Genomic DNA, 15,526 nt, shown 5'->3' on the forward strand with positions numbered 1-15,526 from the left:
GCAATGAATGGAAGCCTTAACATTTTCTAGTAATTACACTTTTCATGGAATTCATGTGTAGTACAAGCACTGTACTCTTAAGTTGCCACTTAATTTTACCAGTTTTGATTTACAACTATGCTTTAAAAAAAAAATCTAATAGAGGAGACCTTTCACAATACTGTGGGGACAGATATAATGCCATACTAATATAGTGCAGTATTCTTCTTACACAGTTGAGCTGTGTTTTTTTCCCTTGAGAGAAACAGGAAGAAGATATGCCTGAGATTACTTAGCCACAGGTTTTCATAAATCATTGCATGTGGCTAGGACACTGAATGATTTCTGTAGTTGAATCTGTGTGGGAGTAATAGATGAAGTACAGCAAACTGGGCCCAGGCATGAGAAAAAGATCTGAAGTTTGGAAGTGATAATTAGTCAGTTGTAATTCTAGGCATTTGAGTTCTACTGCAGTTCCATAGCAGCGACAAAATATGATGGAAGATTAATTTGTAAAATATGCACGAGAGGTGCTCTGCTTGTCTCTCTTACAGGTTCTTGAAGCTGTCCTTACATATGTTGTGTTCAGTGTCAAAACTATGAAAGAAAACTCGCATTCAAACTTTCTTGGGAATGGATAAGGATATGCATCTCATTCAACCAATTGCTTACAAGACTTTGTGAGGGAATGGCATTTTATACTACAGCAGATTTCTTGAAGATGGCTTCCTATTTTTAGGAGAAACCTCCCAACCAGTCAATTCTGTAGTTGCACTTGTGTAAGAAGCTCATTTTTGAAATACAAAATGTAAAACTATGTGTGTTTTCTAAAACATAGACATAGTGGGCAATAAAGTGTAAAGGCATTCAGGCAAAAAATACTAATATCAGAAAAGAAGAAACTGAGAATTTTAATTTTTTAATTTTTATTTTTTTCTCAAGCATTGTAGTTTGACTTCACCAGCTCTGTGTTTTGTTCTGTTTTCAAATACATGTCAGAAAAGTAACCAAAGCAGTCACAGACTTACAGTGAAAAATATTATTAGGTAGTAAAAATAGTATATATTTTCGTGAAACTAGTTTCTCTATTGTATTGTTTACTAACTACGTTCTTGATAGTGAAGATGCTGTGATATTACTGCACCATAAAGTCAGTACAGCCCATATGACCAATACCACATGTCCTTTGCCATGTGGCCTACAAAGCTTGGTTGTGAGAAATGACTTCTCTAGAATAGATGCCTGATTTCCAAGTTAAATGCCAGTACTGCTGTCCTTTAAAGTATCTCTTTTTAATCTAATAAGCAAAGCAAAATCTTGCTGTTCTGCATGCAATAAATTTGCTTTTATTTCTTCTCTTTTCCCCTGCAGTGTCTTTAAAAAAAAAAAAAAGTATTCTGTTTTGGGAAATGTGCTGTGATTTAAAAAGGAGGTTTTTACTCCTCTATGCAACACAAAAGGGGCAGGCAAAAGCCATAGCTGAGGAAATATGGCAGCAAGCAGGTGCCCATGGACTTGAAGCTGATATACACTGTATAAGTGAAATGGACAAGGTGAGATACTCCATGTTGTTTCAAAAAATAGGTATTTAAGAGCTGAATTTTTCTTCATGTGTTTGACAGGTGGCTGTTAATAATTGTGAAGGCTGAGCACATGCACCCACCTAAAATATACCATCTAGTTTTAAATTTTTGTTTGTTATGAATCAGTAATTTGGACCAACACTCACAGATGCTTAATAGCCTTCTGCCAAAGGTACATCTTTCTTGTGATTTTTCTTACTAGAACATTAAATGAATATATCTTTGATCTTTCTTCTAACAACAGTGCAGTGATTTCTTGAAATCTCTAGTGCAGTGATTTCTTGAAATCTCTTTATGTATGTAGTAGTGAAACACAGAATCATAGAGTGGTTTGGGGTGAAAGAGACCTTAAAGATCATCTAGTTCCAAGCCCCCTGCCATGGGCAGGGACACCTCCCACTAGACCAGGTTGCTCAAAGCCCCATCCAGCCTGGCCTGAACACTTCCAGGGATGGGGCATCCACAGTTTCTCTGGCCAACCTGTTCCAGTGCCTCATCACCCTCACAATAAAGAATTCCTTCCTTGTATCCAATCTAAATCTACCCTCTTTGAGTTTAAAAGCCATTCTCCATTGTCCTATCACTACATGCCCTTGTAAAAAGTTCCTCTCTTCTAGCTTTCCTGTAGGCCCCCTTTAGGTATTGGAAGGCTGCAATAAGGTCTTCCTGGAGCTTTTTCTTCTCCACGCTGAACAACCCCAAGCCATTCAACCTGTCTCCATAAGGGATGTGCTCCAGCCCTCTGATCATCTTTGCAGTCCTCCTCTGGACTCGCTCCAACAGGTCCGTGTCCTTATGTTGGGGGCCCCAGAACTGAATGCAGTACTCCAGGTACAGTACTCCACGAGAGTGGAGTAGAGGGGGAGAGTCGCCTCCCTTGACCTCCTGGTCACGCTTTTGATGAATTTTGAATGAATCCTATATTTGCTGGTCAGCTCTCCTGTTTCCTGTTGTTAGAAATAACACTTCCCCCCCCCGCCCCCGTGTGCTGGGTTTTTTTTCTGTTGTGTTGAGGTCCTGTGTTCTATTAACTATGGGCTCCAGCATGACCCTGAGCTTTTGTGGGGTCTTCTCGAGTTACTTAGCATATGCACTCCAGTTCACAGGGGATACACTGAAGTTCTGTTCTAGAAAGAAATAAAAAGCTTGGCAAGGAAATAAGGAAGTGGAGGTTTATTATTTGCTACTATCCAGGGTTAAGGGTCTGAAAACTGTTAGTGTCTGTAACTAAAAGCAATATGGACTGTAATTTCCTTCACAAAGTACTTTCAACTGTATGTCCTTAAAAATAAAATAATTAAAAAACCCAACCAAACAAAACTTGATAGCCTGGTATTTCATATGAGATGAGCAGAAAATAACCAAAAGAGTTTTTTTCATGTACTTGAAGATGTAAGAGGTTTTTAAAAATAATTTAGTTTTCTTTTAGCAAGTTCCTTTGTTGATACTACATGTTGAGTAGCTGGACATCTGCTTTTAAATGAATGTTCACTGAGTATGTAGGAAAATGTTAACAAAGAGACTTTTATACAGCCAGTGAGGAATTTGAAGATTCTCTTTATATTCTTCCATTTAATTCCTTCTGCATTTGACAGGTTTGGAGATTAGTTTCAGGAAAGCAGTAGGCATGGTATTTCTAGTCCTGTTATTGGCCTGCCACTTCAATAAATCTGTTTTGTCAAATTTGGCAAGGCAACTCAAAGCTGAGAGTTATTGATGAGGTTAGAAAGATGTACTGGATTGAGAATCTGAGAATTCGGCACTGAGGATTAAAGTAGTTTCTGCAGCTTTGTAGATTTCATCACTTAAGCTTTTCTTTACTCTTTGCTGTAACTTCTAGAAGCTTAGGTGTAGTTGGGGAGGGGAAGGCAAGATGGCATAATGTGATGGAGCAAGAGCTTGCTTGAATTTGGCAGGGCCTCTTCTGAACTCCTTTGGGCATTTTAGACCTGAGAGTTTATTCCACAACATGCACAGTTCAGAGAGAGGGGTGTGTATGCTTTAGGTGAAGGTGTAGGAGGTTTCCATTTTGTTCGTATTTGTCAGAAGGCCCATCTTTATGCAGCAGTTCGGTATTTTTCAGACCTTGTCATCACTTAAAGGAATTGCTGTGAAGGCCTATGGGTGGAACCGGTGGCATCAGAGTCAATAGTCATAATGTGATCCTGTTGCCATACAAAAATGAACAGTCAAATGCTGCTCAAATCTCAGAAACGCTGGCTGTTTCCAGGTCATGACTCTCACCTACACTCTCGTAGGTGAGGAAATGTCATAAATCTTTGGTTGGTTACTGTGATTGCTTTTTATGCTTGATGGAAGACTGAAATGAAGTGGAAGTGAAGTAGGAGCAGTGAAATAGGAGGCTAAATGGAGATCATCTTGCATCACAGTGCATGTGGTCAGCCTTGGATGAATTACCTGAATAAGCACATTCATCGTGATATGTATTATTCTGAAAACAGCCTATCAGGCTGTCTGATCCCATCCTCTTCCTTCAGCAATCGTTCACAGCTTGAGCAGGTTGCTCACTGCTGTTGTATGGCACTGCTGTCCTTGGCTGAGGAGTACTTTTGAAAGAAAGAGAAAGAATGGGACAAAGGTTTAACACTAAGGATATAGGAAGAAGTGGAAGGTAGAGTAAAAAACTGTAATTGTGTAAGGTTCTTGTTGGTCTAGTGATATATCAGACCTCCCAGTTATCAACAAAAAATAGTGCAGGACTTCTGTCACCAAACGTTGACTTCCAAAAGGTCTTTAAGTTTGCAGAGGAGAATGTGCAGTAGAACAAGCAAGAATTTAATGAACTAATCATACTTCTGTTCTAATACACCACTTTTTACTTTCTGAGCTTGTGTCTTTTTTTTTCTCTTTTTCTTTTTAATGGAACACAAGTCACTGTAAACTTTTATTTGATATTGGTAGACTGTTGCTTTTTTTACTTGAATTTGCTTTTGTTTGAAAATGTAGTAGTCACCTGTGGTAATGCACTGCAGAAGCTGTTGTATTTGGACTTGCCAGATCAGCTGCGGAAGTTCTGAAAATCTGAGTTACTGCAACAGGACCCTTAAGGCCTTTTTTTTTGCACAGCTTACAGTTCAGTTTTGGAAGTCTCAAGAATTTGTGGGTACTTGGGGTTTTGCCTGAACTTGTAAAAGACAAAACCTCTGTTTGGTCTGTTCCTAGTCCACAACTCACTGAAGTCTGGCCAAGTACTGGGGAAACAACCTTGCAAGCTTACTCTCTTGTACTTCTCCAGGCACCTGCTATTGGCCACTGTTCAGGACACTGTCTAGATGGGAATTTAAGTTGCTCCATGCAACTGCTTTTAGATTCCTCAGGAAAGTTTTAGAAAACATGACAACAGCAAAACCCCTTGATACTCTGTTTCTTTGTGTTCCTAACCTTTGTGGATTGTAGGTATAAGGGGTAACTTTTTACATGGATTGAGGAGGGCTAAGGTTTGAGTCATTTATTGGGTGAAGTGTTTAGAACATAACTCCTCACTCTGAAGTTTTGAATTGCAGTCCTGAAACTGCTTGAAATGCAACATAGTGTCTCTTGCAAACTTTATATTTTCTCATAATCCTACTATTTTATTAAACCTGGAATGCTGCGAGAGTTTAAACTGAAACCTACAGGGAGCAGTAAAAGGAGCTTGGGTTTCTTATATGGCAAAAAGGAAGTTAAGGAGTGACCTAATAGCAGCCTACTTGAGCCAAACTCTTCTTGGCAGCAGAAAACTGTACAATGGGAGGCAAAATCCACTGAGTGTAGCCTGATTAAACTCAGATTGGACACTAGTGGAGAAGCTCTTCTGGGTGGAAGAGGCTGCCCAGAAAGGTGGAATCTCTACCCTTAAAAGTTTTCAAAATTCAGCCGGAGTAGTAGTTGACCTATGCAGTGTTGGCAGTTAGTCCCACTTGGAGCATGGGGTGATACTAGGTGACCTCCAGAGATCACTCCCAAACAAGGTGTCAGTGATTCTGTGGAGCTGTGTTTCACATAAGTCACTATCTGTCCATGTGATTCAAAACCTGTAGCCTGTAGGGGTGCTGTGAAAGAGCGTTTTGTGCCAGTGACCTGACTGGCTGCATGCTAGCACAGTGCTGCAGCCCGCTACCAGTGGAAAGATGGAATAATCAAAGAAACAGAATGCTTTTTACCTCAGAAGTAATAAATGTTTGCATGAGACCTGAATTTACGGAACTGGTGCATAGTCCCAAATATAGGCAGTTCTTATCAACCTGGTGTAATGGAGTAGCCCCCATAAAATCATGGGAAATACAGAAGATTGGTATTTGCAAAGGGGAGAGAAATGAACTGGGAACAGGAGCCAAAATAAATGAAACTGTAGAGCACTGTGAGACTTTGTTCAAGGCTACCTTAGTTCCTGCAAAATACAGTGGGGTTTTTTTGTGGCAAAGTCAGATGCAACATGGAAGTTATCCAACAGAACCAAATGATCCCTAATAGAACTTAGAAAAGATCCCTACAGTTTGTATAGCCACACCCCAGGTATCTGTGTGAAATGGTCAGGATTATGGCTAACAGTGTGATTGTGATCATATATATATAAATACTTTTTCTACTTGACCAAGCAAATACTGTATGAGCTGTGTATTTAAGCTCTACGAGTGCAGTTGTGAAGTGTTCTTCATGTGTATACTAACCTGCCCAAAATGCTACCCTTCAGTGTTTGTGTATGGGATCAGGGGATAATTCAAGTTGAAAGGGACTTTGTGAGGGGAACTCAGTGGAGGTCAAAGCAGGTTCCTCAGGGCTTTACCCAATCTGGGTTTGAAAACTCCAAACACGATTATAACTTGCATCCCCAAACCGACTTGTAATTACTTGAAAGACTTTCTCTGGTTTAATACAGGTAAGATGAAATTAAACATTTTTCTGTGTACCTTTGGGAAAAGAAAGAGTGGAAGACAGTATCTAAGGCCACAAATAGATATCAAATGGTACCTTGAAACTTACTTGTTCTATTACTTGCAGTATAACCTGGAAACAGAAAAGGATCCTGTAGTTATTGTTATTTCCACCACTGGTACTGGAGATCCACCAGACACCGCCCGCAAGTTTGTAAAGAGAATTCAAGACACGACCTTGCCACCTGATTATTTTGCACATCTCCAGTACGGATTGCTAGGTGATGTAGTATTTTCTATGTAATTATAGTGCTTGTCTGTCAGTGAATAATATGTAATTTTTTCACTTGTGAATAGGTTTTTTGGGCTTTTTTAAGTGCCTGTAAAACACTTAATTTATAGTATGAACAGCTTTTTAATGTAATGTCCTTTATGAGCAATAAAGGAAAATTGTCACAGAAATGATCTGAATGTAAGCAACCAACCCAATTTTTTTATAGTTTAATTTTCTTTGCCTAAACAACATATGATATAAGCTATCTATAACTGTTGAAGTTTTAATTTGTGTGAAGTCTCTGTGGACTAGATGAGCTTATTTGACTTTGTGGGTAACTGGGCACTTTTCTATACAGAGGGAAAGGCAGTATAAAATGTCCTTAAAAGATAAGGTATTAAGATCATCCCATCCCTTTAAATTCGCAATACTTTTTAAGATTTTGAATGTCATGCTCCTCAATAGAAGGAAGGTAACTTCAGGTTAAAGGTTGATATGCAAATTCAGATTTGTCAAAATGCATCTGATATATCTTGGCCTGATGGTAAGATCAGCTTGTTGAGTTTTCCGGTTGTGTTTAAACAAACTCCAGAAACTTCTATTTGAATCTAGGTTTTAACTTCAAAGATGTGAGGAGTGATGATGCTCCTAGGTTTCTCATGAGGAAAGTACCCACTAGTAGGAAATATCTAGTGGAGGTGTGATGTGGAAGTCTGAAATATATGCATCCTAATCATGTAACATTTTGAGAAGGTGTTATGCTGTTGCCTAGTTATACATTACAGTTTGTGAAACAGGTTTTCATAGCTGACTCAATGCTTATGTGCATATATGAAGATAAGCATTGTATTAATACTCATCAATACAGATATATTATCTAAGTGAGTGTTTTGTGATTCTGGTTTAAAATGTTATCAGTCTTAAAATACATTCATGGTATCCCTTTCAACTTGTCCAATGAAGTGTTCATTTTAAGTACTGTTCTTGACAGGGAGCAGAAGTCATTAAAGAAAAAAGAAAAAGAAAAGGAACAAAAGGGCTGTTATAAAGGAGAAAGCAATAGTCCATTGTTGGGGTGGGGCAGGGGATTAATAAGGATCTAGCAGTTTGAATTGCACACAAGAAAGGGTCAGGCTGTGAAAAATCATGATAGTTAGGATACTGAAACAGTGCTGAGGATTACATATGGAATTTGTGAAGACTACCTACCAGTGGTCTTTGGGATTGGTAGATAAGCATCTGTTAAGGATGAGATGTCTCAAATCCTCCATGAATGTACCTCCTGAGTCCACTGACTGACTGATATCAAAGAGCATCATCTTCTAACAGAACATCGTCACAACTGTTAAAGTGCAGAAAACCCAGTGCAATGAAAATGAGGTCTACAAAGAAATCAATGATTCTTGGGGAGGAGGATGTTGGACCAGATTCTCTTATGCACATTTTCCTACATTTCTTCTTCATGCTCTTTAAAGTCACTCCTTTTTTGATTATTTTTTCTCAAGGCTCCAATATTCTTAAATTACTTTTAATACTCTCTCCATTACATTGTTAAGATATATTAACAATTTTAACCTGAAAAATCATTTATTTCAGTAATTCACATACAGTTTATCAGTTTCACTCTTATTAATTATTTTGGTTACTTACATTTTTCCCGTAGGAGCAGTTTTGTATTTTTTAAAAGCCTCAAACCAAAGCAACATTCTTCTGAAATATGAAATATTGAAAGCCAAGTGTTTTTAAAGAAATTCTGTGTCTTACATTTGTGAAGAAGGAACCACTTTTTCAGCTCTGCTTTGGGACAAACACAGGGTGTTTTTGAAGGTCAGATTCTTCTGTTTGCCTACAAGAAAATCCTGTGTTGTCTTTGCAGATCTTGGTCTCTGTGGCCTGGGTGGCTGGCTGAATGACATAGTTCCCCTTTTCTTTAATTTACTAGGTCTGGGAGATTCAGAGTACACGTTCTTTTGTAATGGTGGAAAGACAGTAGATCGACGACTTCAAGAACTTGGTGCTCAGCACTTCTATGACACAGGATTAGCAGATGATTGCGTAGGGTAAGAGCTGCATGAATTTGGATTTTGTTTCTTCGAGGTGCAATAATTACATGTGAATTTGACTAAGCATTCTGAACTCTTTGAAATCAGGTGAACCTGAACACTCAGCACCTCATAGATATGAGTCTTGTCTGAACACAGTATGCCTTTTCAATTTCAGTTGCCAGTAAATAAAACTTCATTTTTAAAGTGTGAGTAACATCTGTAATGGCTGGAAAAATGGGGGGTATTTAGCAGTTTTAGAAATTAAGTAATTCAGAGTAAGTGGAGGCTTTTGAAAATGTAGTCTGTTTACTGAAGAAAATAAAAATAAATCCAGTTCCCAGTATGTGTGGTACTGCGTAATGGGATCACTTTCTACATATACATCAGACTTTTACCCAAGCTCACATCTTGCAGGTGAGCTGCTTTAGGCAAATCCTACAATGCTTTTTCATTTTTTTCTCTCCTCTATAAACATCCTTTTTTTTTTCTTTTTCCTTTTTTTTTTATCACTATAGAAAAATTACATAAGAAGGAATTTTTGATTGCTGTAGACAAATTATGTAAGAAAACAAGTCCCTTCCTGTTCTGTTGCTCTTTCTGGCCGGTAGGCTGCAGTCTTGGCTTGTTTATTTTGAACTTCAGATTGTATCAGCTTTGTGCATGGTGAAGACATTTGAACACAAGCATTGCCTTAACCATAAAACTTGTGTTCTAAAATAATAAAATTGGACCGTTAGTGCAAGCTGTTGATGTTGCTGTTGCACAATGCAAAGCTGCATATTATGCTATCATCCCTTCAACTTCCTGTCGTAAAGTTCAGCATAAGAAAATAAAAATAAGAAACTGGAGGAAGAGTAAGGCTGTTACACATTTTAGACTCCATAAATTTACATAGTGGTAATAACTAAATGAAAATTTTTTTAAACAAAAAAGTAATATTCTAACAGCTGCATATATATATATAAATAAATATGGGAAATGAACAGTGTTTTTAGCTTTTGTGATGTGTTCATTATTTGTAAATTAACAGTCTAGTAGATCACAATAATTCATCCATTCCTTTCTCTTTTGTGTGTCTCTTCCAAGTTTGGAATTAGTGGTTGATCCTTGGATTGATGGACTTTGGCTTGCCCTCAAGGAAGCATTTGTATTGCAGAAAGAAAAAGAAGGCATGAGCGGTGTTGTCGATGCTGTTTCTAGCTCTCACTCTGCAGCCCCACACATTGTGCATGAACTAAACTTAAGCTCAGAAGTACAGAACTTGAAGCTAGAAGATGAGGGAGTGAAGAGTTCTGATATTCTGTCACAGAAACTGGTTGACATCAATCTTGTGGCTTCAGCTAGAGACAGTGAACCTTCACTTATTCATTCTGTCCCTCCTGTCTCTCAGTCTGCTCTGAATATTCCTGCATTGCCAGCAGAATATATAGAGGTACAGTTTCAGGACACCCATGGTGAGGTAAGGACTTCACTCTGAATGATGAAAGCTTCCAGCTCTGGTAGGAGCCAAGAGCATATGCTCCTACATATGGCTCAAAAGAGCAAAGTGGGTACTTACATGAAGGAGATATGTCCATGAACGCAGGAGGCTTTTGAATTGTAAGTAAAAGATCCATTTATAATGTGAAAATGTAGTTACCACCATATAAGTTGAGTTATAGACACTTATGTGGAGGTATAATTTAGCTAAATAATAATCTGGCATTGCAGTGCCAGGAATGGAAGAATTAAAATCCTCTAGTGGCTTATGTTAGGACAGTGAAAGCATCTTCCTGTAGTAAGGAGTATAGGACAATTTCTGTTCAAATTTTTAGTACTTTCAGAATGCCTTAAGAGTGTGTAAATTTGCTCAGAAATCTTGCTGCATATTTAATAACAGACAAACTGGTCATTGTAAAACTTTATAATAATTTTACTATTGGAAATGGAAGATGAAAGGTAGATCAAAAGCAAGTGTTTTTTCTATGAAGCCATGTTGAGCAAAGACCTGCTGTATAAAGAGAAGAATTAGCATGAGCTGGGAATTATCTGCAGTTGGCATATTTAGTGTTCAAAATGAACTGGCAGGTGTGACTCAAACTTTTCTGGTTGCCTGCCAAAGGGCAGACGTTTTGATTATCTGTGTGAGGGAGCAGTGAGGTCTGGCTGCACTTTAAATAACAGGGAGCCAAGAGCTGAGCGTGGTAACACAGCCAGTCCTGTCACCCAGTACTGAAGTAGTGAAAACCAGGAGATGTCAGCCAGGATCAGCTGAGAGTGCAGTGTCATCAGGCAAGTTTGTGGGAACGAGACAGGTCTGGAGCCAAGCTGGGAATTCCATCTGCAGATCCAGGTCTGGGCCAACAGGATCTGGAGCCAGTCATGGGCATGGTTATGGCCGAGCTGCCAGCCAGTGCTGCTGTGATGTCGCTCAGGCAGGGACTGAAGACCCAGGGCTGAGCTGAGCTGAGGCTCCTGGGCCTGTGAGCAGAAGTGGGGCTGGTCAGGACCATGAAGGCCAGTTAGTATTCTCAGGGCTCTGACACTCTCTACTGAGAGTGTCAATGGTAATGGTGGGAGAATCACTTAGTCTAGCTAATATAATTACATAGGAGTGTTTGAATGTAAAGACTGGATAATTTTGCTTTTATTTTAGACCTCGTATGTAGTTTGTTGTGGTCAGGTTGTTGAATTAAATAATCCAAATTACTGAAACAAAGATTTATGATTTAGAGGTACTCTTCAATTAAAGACTAATAGTTGGTTCAAAAGTGGTGCTACAGTAATTAAAATAGACTGTTTTCTTATTTTAAAGTCAACGTGTTTCAGAGATCAGCCTGAATATAATTGATCATGTTCTAATATTGATGCCTTAACTTTTCTGTAAACAGAAAAAAAGTAAATTTTGCTTTTGAACAGCAGATTAAAAAAACCTGAATCTGCTAATCTGGAATTCAGTGACAGATTAAAGATTATAGTCCAGATTTCAGGTATAAAGCTGGATGGTTGTCTTGAGCCTTGGAAAGAATCAAATGCAGGTTTTGGTTTTTTCCCTTTGGCACTATTTTTGACATAGTTGGCTAGACCTTGGCAACACGTAGGTCCCGTCTAGGGTCATGTTTGATTTTACAGGTATGACACAATTCATGTCCTTTTCCAGTATTTCACATTGCAACAACCATGGGTGGTTTTTTCCAAGCACAGCTGAAGTTGGTTTGTTTTGAAGTGCATCAGCCTGAGGTTTGGGTACAGACTCCTTGCCGTTTAAAGAAGGCTGGGTGCACAGTCTCTCTAGTTATTTGATCTGTGTCCTGGGCTGTTGACTCTCAGGATTGAGTTAAGGTGCTGAGCAGAGTAGCACAGCAGTATGGCAGCAACAGTATGCATCTTAAGCCTTTGTGGCAAGTGTAAGATAATACAGTTTATCTTAAATCTTCATCTCATTATGCCTTGAACTTGACTTGGAGGGAATAAGAATGTAGACACTTATCACTGTCCAGCTGATGTACAATAATTTGATATGGCCTAAGCTGTTAATTGTCATATCAAATATTTTAAGAGAATAATAAAATTTCCAACTGTTGGTACCAAGTGATTCTCCTTTTTTTTTTTTTTTTGTCTTTTTTTTTTTTTTTTTAATAGGGAATCTTCAGATTGACACACATTCTTTTACTAGTAGAATAATTCCTTTCCACTTGACAGAGTATTATTATGGACGTTTGGTGTGTCTCCCATGTCTTTTCATTTTTGTCTGTACTGATCTCAAATGAATCTTGCTGACAATAGGATTGGAGAAATGAGGGCTGTAGTCTGGTCTTCAAGTGACAGTCTTTGCCAGAGGTGGTCTGGAATTATTCTTGGTGCCCGTTTACAATTCTTGGGGCACATTTTCACCTGTGTAGAAATGTTGTGGCATAACATGATGCTGTTTTGTAGAGTGAGGTTTGCAGTTTAGCTCTGAATTTAACTGTAGGTTTTAAAATTCCTCTTATAAATTGTCTGCAATAATAGCCCCTTCTACACCTTTAAAGTCTTAATCTGTAAATCTGCAATAATGTTTTTAAATAGCTCCTGTTCTTACTCTGTATGTTGTCTGTTCTGTACACCTAGTAATCCTTTAATTAGATGGGAGTTTTCTGGGATTTAACATAAATACATTCTCTAATTGGCTGTTTTTAAGGCAGCTCTTGAAGAAGGAAACAGCTAGCTGCATTTGATGGGAGTTTAGGCCCATTAGATTATTCAAGCCTATTGACTTTTTATAGTTGGATATATGCCTGTTACTGCTTGGATGTGATTTTTAAAAATGTAGAGCAAAACACTCTATGAATATAGAAGTTTTCTGGTTTTCCTCATTGTTTTGAATCATTTTCTAAGGTTGTTTAAAAAAACTTGTGTACCAACACTAATTCCTGTATGGCATAGTAAGCTGTCATTCAGCTGACTGGCATTTTTAGTGTAAACTTTCATGTCCTCTTTTTCAGAATCCGCATCTATCCTCACTGATTTCAGAGGGGACAGCCTTTGAAGTGCCAGTTACAAAAGCAGTTCAACTCACTAGAGAAGATGCAATAAAAACCACATTGCTCTTAGAACTTGATATTGCAGTAAGTTCGTGATGGCTTTCTCTTTAGTGGGTTAAAATAAAGGGTGAAAAGCATGTGTGTTATGTATGATAACTGGGAGGGTAATTATTTATTTGACTGTTTAAAAAGAAATAATAATTCTTAGAATGTTTTTGGGTGGAAGGGACCTTAAATAGTTCCAAGCCCCCTGCCACTGGGGTGCCCTTTCTTTCGCTAGACCAGGTTGCTCAATGCCTCATCCAACCTGGCCTTGAACACTTTCAGGGATGGGGCATCCACAGCGTCTCTGGGCAACCTGTTCCAGTGCCTCACCATCCTCATAGAGAAGAATGTTCCCTATATTGCGAATGGATGTCACTTTAGACTAATCAATTTTTTAAATGAAAAGCTTGATTTGTTCACTGAAAGATAAGACTCCAAGGAAGTCAAAACAGAATTAAAACTGTCAAATTAATTTCTCTGTTGTTCCATGGATATTGTATTAACTGAAATACCTTTTTGAAGGGAATTTGCAATGCAGAAGGGCAGGCAGGAAATACGGAAAATGAGTAATCATTCAGTTTTTGAGTGTACAATGTAGGGAATATTCAGAAACTACAATAAATTGAAGCTATTGCTTGTGGTAGGGAGTCTACACAAGTAAATGTTTGACTAGTATGATCAAGTGGTAAGAACAGTTTAGCTTGAGCACTGGTCCTGCTTCTGGCATTCATTTGCTCTGACTTGTTAACTTACTACTCAAACTGTCAACCTCTGTTACCCTTGGTGTAAAAACTGGTTAGTTTATTCAGGCAAGATCACATTTTGTATACTGATTTGAAGGTGAAAGGCAGAGAATGCTCAATGTTACAAGATATCTTTAAAAGGGAAATATGTTGCTTTTGAGTGGGTTTCTAGAACATTGCCTTTGGGATATTGTGGTTTTGGCAGTAACTTTTATTGGACTCTATTAGCCTGATCTGTGTCAATATCCATGGGACATATTTATGACTGAGATTTAAAGATAGTCTATTAAGTTTTGAGCAACTGAGTCTCTGAGGTGACATGTCTTTTTGCATACATCTGTATGTATACATGTATCCTGTCATCGGCACCCACTGAAAATTAGAACATTTTTTGCCTTTTTTTCCTAATGTTCTCAACAGTCTGTGTATGCAGGTCACCTCACCTGATGCATAAGGGAAACATAGTGCTGCAAGTATAATTACGTGTGTTCCTGTAACAGACAGAAGCTTGAGTATGGTTTCAGCAATTGCACACAAGAACCTCAGCCAACTAAGTAGAATCTAGGTCTTAAGATCTGAGATACCTTTTAATTTTCGCTGTGCTCTTCTCTTGCTAGTTTTCATTATTTTTTTTCCTTCAGAAGATAAAACCGATTTCGGTCATTTCAGTCACAGTTCATCAAACAGTTTAACCAGCAAATTTTTAGTGGCAGGGTATCTCTATACAAAGTGGCATTAATTATAAGGATTTCCTTTCTCTGCTCTTTTCAAACCAGAAAACAAAGTACATCAGTAATTAATAATCCGGGCTGATTATATAATACATCCCCTTAATACATATGATTTTCCTTCTGTTTAGGCTGCTCATCGGTGCTTATTAAAGAGTGCCCAAATACGTAAACCAGATAAGGAAAGATCTTTCTAATTAATAAGGTTAAACCTGAAAAGAAAAGATGAGTATTTAGTTTCTAATGTGCTCTCAGCAGTGAAATGCTAGTATAGAGTAAAAGAACATATGACTTCATGTGACTGCAATAGCAGGAAGACTTTTGTCAGGAATGGTGATGCTGTTGGGCTTGGTTTGTGATATAATTTAATAGAAATGATCTCATATTTTAAAACAGGATACAGTCTTCGACTACCAACCTGGAGATGCATTCTGTGTAATATGTCCCAACAATGTTGATGAGGTGGAAGAACTTCTTCAGATCTTGGGACTTTCTGGAAAAGCAGAGTCCTTTATTTGTCTAAAGGTTAAGCAGGGCACTAAAAAGAAAGGTATGATGTGATGCACTAGTCATGAACAAATACTCCTTTCTGTGTTGGTAGTAGTTGGTATGCATAGTTTTGAACATTTTTATCTTTAGTATTGGGACACAGCTGTTGTTTCATGGAAGCATGCTGGAAGTCACAGGGATGTGTTAAAAAAGAGATAACACCTAGAATGCTGCTGGTGTTTTTTCTGTAGATGAGTTAGCTTC

At 38.2% G+C, this 15,526-nt stretch overlaps 1 protein-coding gene across 4 annotated transcripts in view; it reads left to right on the forward strand.

The window, feature by feature from the left end:
- MTRR (5-methyltetrahydrofolate-homocysteine methyltransferase reductase) overlaps positions 1–15,526 on the forward strand; it is a 32,744-nt gene that overhangs the window by 2,565 nt on the left and 14,653 nt on the right. For all 4 annotated transcript variants that reach the window (XM_080381758.1, XM_080381760.1, XM_080381761.1 and 1 more), the window contains 6 exons: positions 1,351–1,532; positions 6,564–6,717; positions 8,653–8,770; positions 9,842–10,214; positions 13,219–13,341; positions 15,170–15,323. In XM_080381758.1, coding sequence (XP_080237884.1) covers positions 1,389–1,532; positions 6,564–6,717; positions 8,653–8,770; positions 9,842–10,214; positions 13,219–13,341; positions 15,170–15,323 — 1,066 coding nt within the window. In that variant the 5' untranslated portion in view covers positions 1,351–1,388. The remainder of the gene's footprint in view (positions 1–1,350; positions 1,533–6,563; positions 6,718–8,652; positions 8,771–9,841; positions 10,215–13,218; positions 13,342–15,169; positions 15,324–15,526) is intronic.

The sequence above is a fragment of the Falco punctatus genome, assembly GCF_963210335.1.
Source record: "Falco punctatus genome assembly, chromosome: 3".
Taxonomy (NCBI): Eukaryota; Metazoa; Chordata; class Aves; order Falconiformes; family Falconidae; genus Falco; species Falco punctatus.